The sequence below is a fragment of the Dermacentor albipictus genome, chromosome 8, assembly GCF_038994185.2.
Source record: "Dermacentor albipictus isolate Rhodes 1998 colony chromosome 8, USDA_Dalb.pri_finalv2, whole genome shotgun sequence".
Classification (NCBI taxonomy): Eukaryota; Metazoa; Arthropoda; class Arachnida; order Ixodida; family Ixodidae; genus Dermacentor; species Dermacentor albipictus.
In genome coordinates this window covers 81,169,207-81,182,106 of record NC_091828.1, presented here as the reverse complement: position 1 = coordinate 81,182,106, position 12,900 = coordinate 81,169,207, and the positions used below count along the sequence as shown (strand labels likewise).

The 12,900-nt window shown below is 43.7% G+C and overlaps 1 protein-coding gene across 3 annotated transcripts in view; it reads right to left on the bottom strand.

Annotated features, from left to right (window-relative positions):
* Positions 1 to 12,900, bottom strand: part of LOC135898603 (uncharacterized) — a 218,032-nt gene that overhangs the window by 48,129 nt on the left and 157,003 nt on the right. For all 3 annotated transcript variants that reach the window (XM_065427651.1, XM_065427649.1, XM_065427650.2), the window contains 2 exons: positions 8,249 to 8,275; positions 7,328 to 7,354 (listed from right to left, as the gene is read on the bottom strand). In XM_065427651.1, the coding sequence (XP_065283723.1) occupies positions 7,328 to 7,354; positions 8,249 to 8,275 (54 nt within the window). The remainder of the gene's footprint in view (positions 1 to 7,327; positions 7,355 to 8,248; positions 8,276 to 12,900) is intronic.

Genomic DNA, 12,900 nt, shown 5'->3' with positions numbered 1-12,900 from the left:
ATTTTTTTGAATAGTTACCGCAAAAAACTAAAATAAATTCTTGCTGCGTGAGTATTGAAACTGGAGGTCAGGTTCTTGGAGGACAGAGTGGCAAAACACAAAAAAATTCATTGTGCAAAATCAGCTGGATAGCGTATAACACCGAAAATAACTTTTGGTAAGTCAGCATATATAAGTTGTGACATTTGCTGCAGATTTATAGAAAAACATGGTTTATGAATGGGAGAAGAGATGGTCAATCATAGCATAAGCTAAGCAAATTACCTTTATCTAGATGGCTTACAGTTTGCTGCTGTCAGCTGGAATCGGAGGGCGCCAAACAAGTGGACCATATTCCAAATTGTAACGTACACATGGGCGGTTTAAGCTTTCTTGGACTAAATATTTTTGTTATGGCTGCAGATATTCTATTGTTTTGAAAGGTTTAGCATAAATGATGTCACAGTGTCAGACCAGCACAAATTTGAAGAAAGAATACCTCCTAATTATTTGTATACAGAAACATGCTCTAGACGTAGACCACTCAATATCTAGAAGTAATTGGGCATGTACGAATATTACCTCAATTTTAGTATGTTTGAGCGTTGTCTTCAAGGCCCTTGTAAGGCAGAAAAATGAGCTAATCAATCATTCAGTCATTGGCGGTTGTCTGCAGAATTATTTTCATGATTTAACACACATTCGTCTGCTTACAGTCGAATGTTAATTTCTAAATTGCAGGGTAGGCCATTATTATAAAGTACTAAGTGGGCGAGCACCAACTCCTCAGGATCAACTTAAACGCCTGATGTGAGTCCGCCGACTTATAACCTACGAAAGTCGAGTGATGCACAATAATGCGACAGATTCATTGATTTAATCTCGAGTAATTAAAAAAATGTTATACTTGAACTCTAGCTTACACCATAGTACAATGTCAAAAGCCTTCGTGAAATTTAGGAAAATGGGCTGTAACTAGATTGTAAGATGCAAAGCAGCAGCCATGTCGTGAATGAATTCTATGAACATAGTTATTGTACTTGACCCACGGCAGAAGCCGTGCTGTACTTGAGACAACTGAAGTTGGATGTCAATGAGATTGCTCTCTGCTTACAAACAGGTTCTTTGATGCCAGAGAAAAATGCAGGCATTATTTGCCTTGTTTCAACATGAGACACAATATATTTTTGTAAGAGGGCGCTGAAACATAGCCGAAAAGTAATGAGGAGTCCGAGGAAAGATCAGGCCACTAAAATTAGGAATTCTGTGAGGGCTCGCATATTTCTTTGTGCAATAGTTTAAAACAGAGATCAAAATTCCGCTCATTACTTTATAAAAACGGTAAGTCGGAATAAGGTTAATGAAATCTGGAAGAAGAGCATGATCAACCCAAAAACATCGAAGTGAAAACACTGCTTAAAAGACGTCAAAACTGCAGCAGGGTCATTAACATAGAAGACATGGGTAACAAGAGATGCGTTTCAGGGTGAACGGGTGAAAAAGATTCCGAAAATTTGCAAGGACCGCACCTCAATAATTTGAATAACTAGATGCCACGAAATTTGTTTTTTGGCCGCAGAAGTTTATTAGAGTTCTATTGCAGCTGAAACGAGTGGCATTATTTTCACCGAACGTTTTAACTTTCTGAACAAGCGAAGTCGATCGTCCAGCTGTGGAATGTTGAGGTTAATCAATGGGGAATGTTTAGGCCTTTCGTTTTTTTTGTTTGAAGGGTATAAAACATTGCACGCATGGTTAAACAATATTACTGAAGGGACGAACCATGGCGTTCACAATACCAGTGATGCAGATATTTTTAGGGGTGCGGAAACTATTTAATTCTGAGTAAATAGCAACACAGTTACCTGTAGACTGTAGATCAGGCGCTGTGTTACGACGCGTACCACAGTGCTAAGAAAGAAGACGAAACCTGTAGCCTGGGAGGCGTAGTTAAGTCATAGGAGGAAATCCTTCCGATTTCGCCGAAACTCAGAAAGAGAATCAGGCACTATGCAGCGACGCAGAACAGCGCACAGAGAAGGAGGATGAAGTAGCTAGCTCTGCGGGCATAGTTCAGCCGGAGGAGGAAATATTTCTGCTTTTCTGATCGAAATTTAAGTAGTCAGACAGAGAAGCTACCAACGAAAAGAAAAGAAGGGCACTTGGAACTGAGAACTAGAAGCAGTGTCAAGAGAGAGGGGCGTCACAAATTCACAATCGCAGCAGCGAAGACAATGCGACGAAGTAAATCTAAAGCCACTAAACCCCGTGGAGAGAGCGAAGGACGATTAAGAAAGGTGCGTTCATCGTTTGAAAAGTTTTGAGTGCGTACGAGTTTGAAAAGAAAGCGACGTTCGACGTGGACGAGGACAACAGCCAAGGGGTCATTGCGTTCACCATCGTTTAGTTCTTTTCGAGGTGTAACCCGTCGGAAAGGGGAGAATGCGGCGGCCAGGCGAGGGGACGTAGTCATAGCAAGCAATGCATTCCGAGGGCAATATCAAAAAGTCAGGTGGACAGTACGAAAAGTATCGTGGCCCTGCACCTAGGGGAATGACATATGTGCCTTTTGTATTCCCGGGTTGACAAATTTGACAGAAGATTCCAGGCAGTGCCCACCACGAGTACAGTTTAAGGAGACCTTTTTCGAGCCCGTAAAGTTTGGAAACAGTTTTTTTTTTCGATATGTCCTTTTTTGTTTGCCAAATAGGTTCCTTTATTTTACGCTTGGATCGCTAGTCTAGGTTAGTTGATAAACTTGTAGTCTCGCGCTTAAATATCATTTCGCTTTTCGTAAATGATCGTCAGTTATTTTTTTCATTGACAGAAAGACGCGTTGATTAATGGAGCTGTGTTAACCACCCGATTTAGAAAGTGCTGGTACTGTCCCTTCCAGGTATGTCGGACTCGGACATAATAAGCGTTGGTACGTGTCCTAAACGTATATATATCAGACAGCAGCGTTTCAGAATCTCTTAGAGCTTGCATGGTAGTAATTAAAATTAAGCCCGAATATTTGTGCAATTTTAAGTGCGTAAGTTACACAACATATTTTGGTATTGTGGTATTGCATGTGATTGGTCGCACGAAAGCTGAAGATTAACGGAGCTTATTCGTAAATGTGGATTCCTCCATAAGGAAGCTTTGTCATCACGTCCGGTACGTGTCGCACCATACTTCAGCAGAGAATGCATTCTCTGGTGTGACGCCAGCAAATCAGGTCAAGGTGTCATCCGTGCACAGATTAGCAAAATGGTGAAGCGCATCCTGTGCGGTACCTCAGTCGAAAACTGACCCCCGCGATCAAAGGCGCTTAGCACTTCGGAGAAAGAACGTTTTTGATGGGGTGGGAAATACAAAAGCTAGGACGCGATATCCAAGGCGCTAAATTCATGGTAGAGAAGTACCATGGCCCTCGTGAATGGCTGAAGTGAATGTCGGAAAGAAATGGGCAACGAATACCATGGCCGCATTTGGCCTAATCAGAATACAGATGAGCTGGCCGTAGTTTTTTTTAGAAACTTCTTTTGTACGCATTTCTAGTGATATTATTGTGTTAGACAACCTACCTCGTCCTTTTAGAGAGCTGATCATGACTAGAAAGCAGGAACACAGAGCAAAGGGTAAAACGTTTTAGAGCGATACGGGTATGATAGCGTCCAGTAGGCGTGTCCCTCGGCCACGACGACGAGTGTGTGTGTGTGTGTATGTGTGCTTGTGTATCCCCAGGAAGGTAGACACAGCGAAGCGAGGGCTAGGCCCTCGACCTGCCGTGTGTCATAAGCTATCCCCAGTAGAACTATCCCCGAGGCAGCGACCGAACATCGACGTTTTGGGCAACCTGACATCTGGTCACCCTCAGGTCGGTTCTCTTGGCGGTGGAGGTGTTCCTTACGTCCCACCAACACCAATGCAGTAAATTGAACGTATGCCACCTGTCAAGCCACCACACCTCCTAGGCACACGTAAACACAGTGTGGGCAAAGACTAAAAGCGCCCACCCCACCATTATCTGGAAACCAGAGAAATTATAAAAGGGAAGCAAGCACGACAACCTATTCAGCAGAACACTAATTCAACGTTTGCCACGTGTCAAAGCACCGCACCTCCTATCCAGACGTCAATGCATCGTCGACACTGACGGTTGAAGGGCACTCACTCCTCCATTACCCGGAAACCTGAGCAAAAGTTGAAAGAGACGGAACCCTGAGAAATGAATTGAGGGGCCCAGTAAATATACAAGGCAACTCAGCGCCCATACCTCAGCACTTATCCAGCCGTCGAGACAGCGTTTAAACCGGCTCTCCCGACGTGCTGAGGGCTGTAAAAGGCCGTCAGCACGTCCTTCGCCTGGCAGCCGGAGCGAAGAAGAAAGAGTGAGGGGAGGACAACGACAAATGAAGTAGGTGTCACCGGCTGACTTCTTTCCACAGATCCCAAACCAGTTTCTTCGGACGGGGAATTACTCCAGGTTATGCGGAGCATGGGCGTGTTATTGCCACGGCGTCGACAACGGCGATTTCCTGCTGGACAGTTTTCGATTGCCTAGTCGACTCGCCTAGGGAAGACGATGGTAATAAAAGGAGAGACTTCTCGAGAGTGAGGACAGAGTGCCCCGAGGTGAACTGAGAGGTTTACACTTGCTCCCGCATGGAGTGGGCTTCCGTACTGGAGCAGGGTAACTAAGCTAAATAAGCTCCCTTTCCTTCATTTTCTGAAACTTGACGTAGTAGTCGACGGGCTTGGTGGATTCCATGCCCTGAACGCCACCCTAGCCGCAACGGTGGCTAGATGAACGACCATCTCGTGTTCATGTGAACGCGACTGCTGGGGTAGCGGCCGTCAACCGATTCACCTTGGCTTACTTTAGGGCGCAACAGGCTGCCTTCACCGACTCTGTAGAGTGGTGGACTGGGATCGATAAAAGACGATATCAGAAAGCACTGTATCCAACTCCATGCGAGACCCGTTCCATTGTCTTAGGGCGGCACTAGTTGAAGCAACACGTACGTCGAAGCTAGATTAATCGCAAACTGCTGTATATTTGCAACTTCTGCGCCTCTGGGCGTCGCGTCGCAATAAAGAAACTCCAAAAGAAAGTGACCCTGCATCAACTGCCACTCAGTTAAAGACCCAACGCTTTACTGCAGCAGCTCGGCGCCATGAACACCGCTTAGAACGTGGGCACTAGGTCGAGTGGTGCTTTTATTTGGGAGTGTCGTCGTCGAAAGTCTCTAGTTGGAGCACCTTCCACGTATTGGAACGCGATCGGTGCCCTCCAACACTCGCACCCTGCGCTCTGTTAGCATCTGGCCAGACACCAGCACCATTTGCCGAAACTGCTGCCCACACTTTTTTATGTTTGGGCAAAGCACCGCCTCCTTTCGTTGTTTAAAACGGTCTTCCCGCGGACACAGGCATGCCGCCCGCGTTGGCCGAGATTCAGGGTATACAAGCTGCCTTCAATATGGCCGAGTTTTTTAGGGGCAATAAATTTGTCTAAGCCATGCAAGGCACGAAGACCGATGGCATACAATGTAAACATTATAAAATCAGAAAAGGCAAGGTTCTCTATGTGCTGTTGGGGCCATAAATGAAGGTTGGACTAAAGGAGCGATTCCTGATACTTCCCGGTACAAACCATAAAGCCAGCTGACAGTATCGCTCATATGCGCCCAATAGCGCTGACCTGAACGTTAGACAAGCTAACGGAGCGTTTGCTCGTGACACGTAATACGTGATGCCTAGAGCGATACTCTTGCTATCATCCTGGCGAAATTGGGTTCCGTCCTCATCTGGGCACTGAACGTGACCTTGCGTACGTTTTTTTTATCGGTCTCATCAGAGGCCGCTCCTGAAGAATTTGAACGATTTTGACTATAGACATTCTCCGAGCGTGTGACCATGTGAGTCATGCAACAATTGTTTCAATTCTCTATTAGCTTCACTTCTGCAGCCGTGTCTGCATATTCATCGAAGCCTTCCTGCATGGTCGCCCCTTTTCCATTCACCTGGTTGGCCAAGCATATAGGTCTGTTCGTCGCACGTCGGGGTGTTCTACAAGGGTCTGTGCTCGAACCAGTACTTTTCAACATCGCCTTCGTTCCACTAGCTTAGCAAGTGGCGACGATACTTAACGTCTAATACACAATGTCTGCAGATGACATCACTGTTTGGTGCATCATAGCCATAGTTGCTTTTGTGCCATAAAACCCAGCATAGCATCCCTGCTTGCTAAATTCATCCTGAAATCTACCGCCAAGAACAAGCGCGTCAAGAGGTCATACGCGGAACACACAGCTCGTGTGCTCAAATAGGACTTGAAATTTCCAAGGACAAGACGACACACATGTCAGTAGCGAACAAGTATGGGCACTCCCGCCTCTTCAGAAAATTCTGGATGAGCAGCCACTACACGAGGCTTCAACTCTCCGTGTACTTTTGTGATACGAACATCCAAACTGTGACTGTGACATACCTACTATACACGTGCCCAGCACTTCACCTAAGCCGTCTCTGTGGCTTCCAGGTAAAATGCCTACCCCAAGGCCGCCCAACTGACCTTGAACGTTCGATTGATGGACCGTATCATCGTTTGATTTGTGCACGAGTTAAATTTGTCCGTGTCATTTTCACATGCTTTGTATTATGCCTAAAAGCAACGTTTTCAATTACAAAAATAAAAGAAACATTTCAAACATCATACACACGATGCGGTCTATAGCCATGTGGTGAGCAAGACACATAGGGTGTTGCATCAACAAAAAAAGCGGCTTTACGCTAAGACAAAGCAATGGACCTCGGGCGATGACTGAAAAAGTTACGGTGAACAGTCAAAACTATGTGAAGCAGAAATTGAAAGAGCTAAAGTGAAACGGCATACCCACCATAATCAACCCTAACTCCTCCACAGCTCCTATATATATATATATATATATATATATATATATATATATATATATATATATATATATATATATATATATGTGTGTGTGTGTATATGTTCCCACCTGCGGCAACTTGTTTTTTCCCTCGGTTAACCCCCTTTCTTCTCGTTTATATATATATATATATATATATATATATATATATATATATATATATATATATATATATATATATATATATATAGGAGCTGTGGAGGAGTTAGGGTTGATTATGGTGGGTATGCCGTTTCACTTTAGCATTCATATATATATATATATATATATATATATATATATATATATATATATATATATATATATATATATATATATATGAGTGACGTGAAATGCGCTGATGAGTAGAAAATATGACATACGAAGGTCAGGTAATGACAAAAAGCTGTTTGTAAATGTTCACTTACCGAGTTATTAGCGCCCTATTATCAGACCTAAATCACACAAAAAAGACAGCTTTGATTAATGTCGATAGTGAAGGCAGCGTTGCAGAAGTAAACAATCGCATTATTTCTATAAGGACTCATTCCACCTAAACTAATCCAAGCACGGCTCTCGAGCAATTGTCATTGCTCACGAAATATTACACGTATACATACATTATTTGAACAGTATCTTCCCGAAATACATTGAGCGGAATTTTTGTTTGCCCCCGCGGGAGTCATTTGCATTTCCCGAAACGGTGGAATAACAGGTGCAAAGACCATTGCTGTAAATTTGCCGTCTTGCACAACCTTTCAAACATTGCGTTTTAGCGTGATCTCAACATTTTGGTTGATTGTAATACAGTTTCGCAAACTACTGCTATATATTTGATTTCTTAGCGCTATGGTAAAGACTTGGAAATTAGAAGCTTCAGAGGGTATATTTCACTAAAAAGGTCATTGAACAAAATGTGTAACTTTCCCTAAAAGGTGCTTTTATCTAAAATATTATTTCCGCCAATATGTTGTGCACATTGGCCGATTTCTGGGAGATTTTCTTTCCCATCTGCGTCTGCACCGTTTCACTGGGCTACTTAGACCTCCCTTTCTCCCACCCGGCTCCTCCCCTTTCTTAAAAGGGGAATAAAGTTCATTCATTCATTCATGAAATTCAAACGGGCTTCACATGCCCACGAAGCTTTTTGTGCTCGAAATACATTGGGAAAATACTGTAAAGCTAGTGATTATGTAAGCAGAAATGATTGTAACTTTTTAGAGAAGTGAACATTGATCAATGTCATGGTTGGGGGAGTTGGCATGGACTGACTCTGCAACGTCGTGCTACCAGTGTCATGCGAACGTAAAAAAAATGATAAAAAGTAGAAATGAGTGAACAATACTTACACTTGCGCATGGGACAGATGAGCAGCTCTGTAACGGAAAGAAAGATATGTATTTCAACAACAGGGTACTTGAGGCACAAGATATTAGGATATAAGGTGCCTTTTTTAGACAATGTAAAGTTGTTAAAGATCTGCTGTGGCAGCTAGGTTCATTTTATTCGTTGAGCATAATTACCAAAAAAGCGGACTTCAATTGCACGAGCAATTCAAATGCATAATAGATTAATACCGCGAAATTCAACAATATATATTTATTTAATTACTGTACGGGACGTATTGCAATGAACAAATGGCAGCCGGTGAGTTCGCAACGCCAGGTTCACTTGGAACAAAGTCTGAAGATGACACGAGTTTCGTGTCATCTTGCCAAACGTTTCCAAATGTTGCCACCAATTACATAGGCGTTCTAGACGATTAGCAAAACAAGAACAAGGGGAAAGCAGAAGCCTTGTTTCGACAAGTGGACTTGTCTTCTTCAAGGCGAGATATGCTTTCCTGGCCACACTATACCAGGGTGTCTACATAGTTTACATTTCCAAATTCCCTGAGTTTTCGAGGTTTTCCGTGAGCGGCTTTGCAGAATTCCCTAACTGACCAAGAACTTCGTTTTATGTCAAGTCAGGTTGACAGCTTGTAACCCGATGCTGTGAATTTCTAGTAGTCATGTTAAAATATACACAAAACGACTTATTGCAGCTTGAATAGTAAGGAGAAGCATTTATTTTATTCAAAAAGAAGTCAGAAAAGAGGGGTTAGCAAAGTGTACAAAGAAAAAATTATTTTTCAAAAGTTAGTAAGAATCATTGCTAGTCGAATTGAACATTATAAAATACGGATAAAAAGGAGATCGATGTGGAAATGCATATTTTCGAATATCTCCGTCAGTCACTAATTATGAATGACTGTCGATACCTGCGTGAAAGATAGATGTTGCTTGATTCTCCATTGAGAGGAACAAAATTACTCTTATAGCGTTTTATTATGATTCATTGTAATTAGAGGGTAACTAAGTATTTGAATAATTTAGTAAGTCATGATACGTTTCTTTATACAAATTAATAAATATCATGCTCCAAGTATTTGCACAAATTATTGATTGGCTTCGATCACCTCAAGAAGGAAAATAATATCTATTTTGAGGTTGCTGCCGACATGATCCACGTCAAATGTCACGTAGAGCCCGGTCGTACCTTCACCAAAGCAGTACTCTGTAATGATACATGTCACTTTGATGTAACGTGGAAGCAATTCAGGTCATCAGAATGTTCAATGAGCCTAATGTTTGTGCTCTATGCCTTGCTACTACTTTGCAGAAATGGCAGAGATAAGCCGCGTGCAGAAATGTGCACAGCGCGACCGAGGGGTTGTGAGCTATTTCTATCAACTGATATCAAACTCATTGGTATGAGGCCCGAACTTTGTCGCAAATGGGATTCTCTCTCAACAGCTTTTGGGTCAACCTCAACTGTCCTGACAAACTCTCATCCCACACACAAGGCATAAGTGTTGCGCTTCACTGCTTTAAAGACTTTATTTTGCTCTGGATGGGGGACAGCTGCATCTCGGCGTCAGTCAACACTCAAGCTCCTTGAAAGAAGCGGCGGCACGCTTCGTTTCTTGTTCATTCCTCATTGCATAAGTCCTTTCTGTTCACGTCCTCCTTCCACCGTGCATTCGTCCCACGGACCATTTGAAGTATCCTCTTGGCCAGCTTTACAGTGAGAGTCCGATTTTTCGGAGTCCCTAGGGGCCGCGAAAGCGTTCGACAAATGTGGCAGATTGAAAAAATGAATACGTGATTTGTACTGCCCTTAAGGGCTCAAATCGCCACAGTCACATTCGAAAAGGCCTGCCAGTACACTTATTAGGCATATCGGTGCTCGTAATGTGACAGGAGACGGCGGGTAGACGCGTGTACAATTAAGGAATACATACTGCGTGCGAACAGGCCACCATTGGAATCTGAACCTGGCAACGTTTAATGCTAGAACGTTATCTAGTGAGGCTGTCTAGCAGTGCTATTGGAGGAATTAGAGGGCATTACATGGGATATAATAGGGCTCACTGAAGTTAGGAGGCCAAAAAAAGCATATACAGTGCTAAAAAGCGGCCACGTCCTGTGCTACCGGGGCTTAGCGGAGAGTCGAGAACTAGGAATCGGATTCGTTATTAATAAGAATATAGCTGCAAACATATAGGAATTCTACAGCATTAACGAGAGGGTAGCTCGTCTTCTTGTGAAACTTAATAACAGTTACAAAATGAAGGTCGCACAAGTCTACGCCCCTACACCCAGTCATGATGACCAGGAAATCGAAAGCTTCTATGAAGACGTGCAGTCGGCGATGGGTAGAGTGAAAACGAAATACACCATACTGATGGGCGACTTCATTGCCAAGGTAGGCAAGAAGCAGGCTGGAGACAAGTCAGTGGGGGAATATTGCATAGGCACTAGGAATAGCATGGGAGAGTTATTAGTAGAGTTTGCGGAACAGAATAATATGCGGATACTGAATACCTTCTTGCGCAAGTGGGATAGGTGAAAGTGGACGTGGAGGACCCCGAGCAGCGAGACTACAAATGAAATAGACTTTATACTCTGTGCTAACCCAGGCACCATACAAGACGTGGACGTGCTGGGCAAGGTGCGCTGAAGTGGCCATAGCATGGTAAGAACTCGAATTACCCTAGACCTGAGGAGGGAAGGGAAGAAACTGGTACATAAGAAGCCGATCAATGAGTTAGCGGTAAGAAGGACAATAGAGGAATTCCAGATCAAGCTGCAGAACCGGTATTCGGCTTTAACTCTGGAAGAGGACCATAGTGTTGGAGCAATGAAGGACAATCTTGTGGGCATCATTAAGAAGTGTGCAATAGAAGTCAGTGGTAACTGCGTTAGACAGGATACCAGTAAGCTGTCACAGGAGACGGAAGATCTGATCAAGAAACGCCAATATATAAAAGCCTCTAACCCTACAGCAAGAAAAACTGGCAGAACTTTCGAAGTTAATCAACAAGCGTAAGACAGCTGACATAAGGAAGTATAATATGGGTAGAATTGAACATGCTCTCAGGAACGGAGGAAGCCTGAAAGCTGTAAAGAAAAAACTAGAAATTGGCAAGAATCAGATGTATGCGTTAAGAGACAAAGCCGGCAGTATCAGTACTGATATGGATGAGATAGTTCAAGTGGCTGAGGAGTTCTATAGAAATTTATACAGTACCAGTTGCACCCACGACGATAATGGAAGAGAGAATGGTCTAGAGGAATTCTAAATCCCGCAAGTAACTCCGGAAGAAGTAAAGAAAGCCTTCAGCGCTATGAAAAGGGGGAAGGCAGCTGGGGAGGATCAGGTAACAGCAGATTTGTTGAAAGATGGTGGGCAGATTGTTCTAGAGAAACTGGCCACCCTGTATGCGCAATGCCTCGTGACCTCGAGCGTACCGGAATCTTGGGAGAACTCTAACATAATTCTAATCCATAAGAAAGGGGACACCAAGGTTTCGAAAAATTATACAACGATCACCTTACTGTCAGTTGCCTACACACTGTTTACTAAGGTAATTGCAAATAGAATCAGGAAAACCTTAGACTTCTGTCAAGTTAAGGACCAGGCAGGATTCCGTAAAGGCTACTCAGCAATAGACCATATTCACACTATCGATCAGATGATAGAGAAATGTGCGGAATATAACCAACCCTTATATGTAGTTTTCATTGATTACGAGAAAGCGTTTTATTGTGTCGCAACCTCAGCATTCATGGAGGCAGGGGCGTAGCCAGGGGGGGGGGGGGGCTTATGGGGCTTCAGCCCCCCCCCCCGAAATTTTTTCGTGCTGTCCATGCACCGCCGACCAAAGCGACCCCCGGCGCCGGAAATCACTCTGGATTTTGTCTAGAATGTCTTTTTGACGCTCGAAAAGACATTTAACCGCGAAGATTGCAAACTCGGGCTGGATTTCGTGGCAACGCCCATACACCGGGAGTCACATAACGCCAAGCAGTCCCATCCGAGCACCAAGTTTCAAGGGCGCTTTGATGGTGAGCGGGCTCGCCAGGGCATCTCACTGAGGCCACGGAATCTATAGAGCGCATGGATATCAATTGCGAAACTTTATGGGTATATATCTCATAAGCTCTTGATGTGAGAGGTGCATTGACATTCCCACAAAGTTGTGCTTTAGATTTTCAATTGCGGAACTTTGTGGGTTTAATGTTGTTATAAACATTTGACGCCAAAGTTCTATTGACTTTTCTAAAGTCTTACATCAGAACATACAACGAGACAAGCCAAATCAACACACTAGCAGACGAGTTGACAAAGCAGGCAGCGAGGTCCAATGAGACGAAGCCTTGGGGTGGTTCATTTGTGCTGTCATGTCACATAAAAAAATATCAACATTTTTTTAACCTACGCCAGAACATCCATGTCAAGACACTAAAGCCAGCCAAAGTAACTACGTTCTTATTTATTTTTTCTACTTTGACTTTTATTCGCGAGGACACATTGAGCCTCTTCAATTTTTTTTTTTTGTTCTCGCTACCCTACCCGCGGGCTGCCAGAGCCAGCAAGAGCGCATACGTTTTTCTTGTATGGCCCCGACCACCGTGCGGTGCACTTCGGTGCGCGTTCGGTTTGCTCTGGCCGAGTG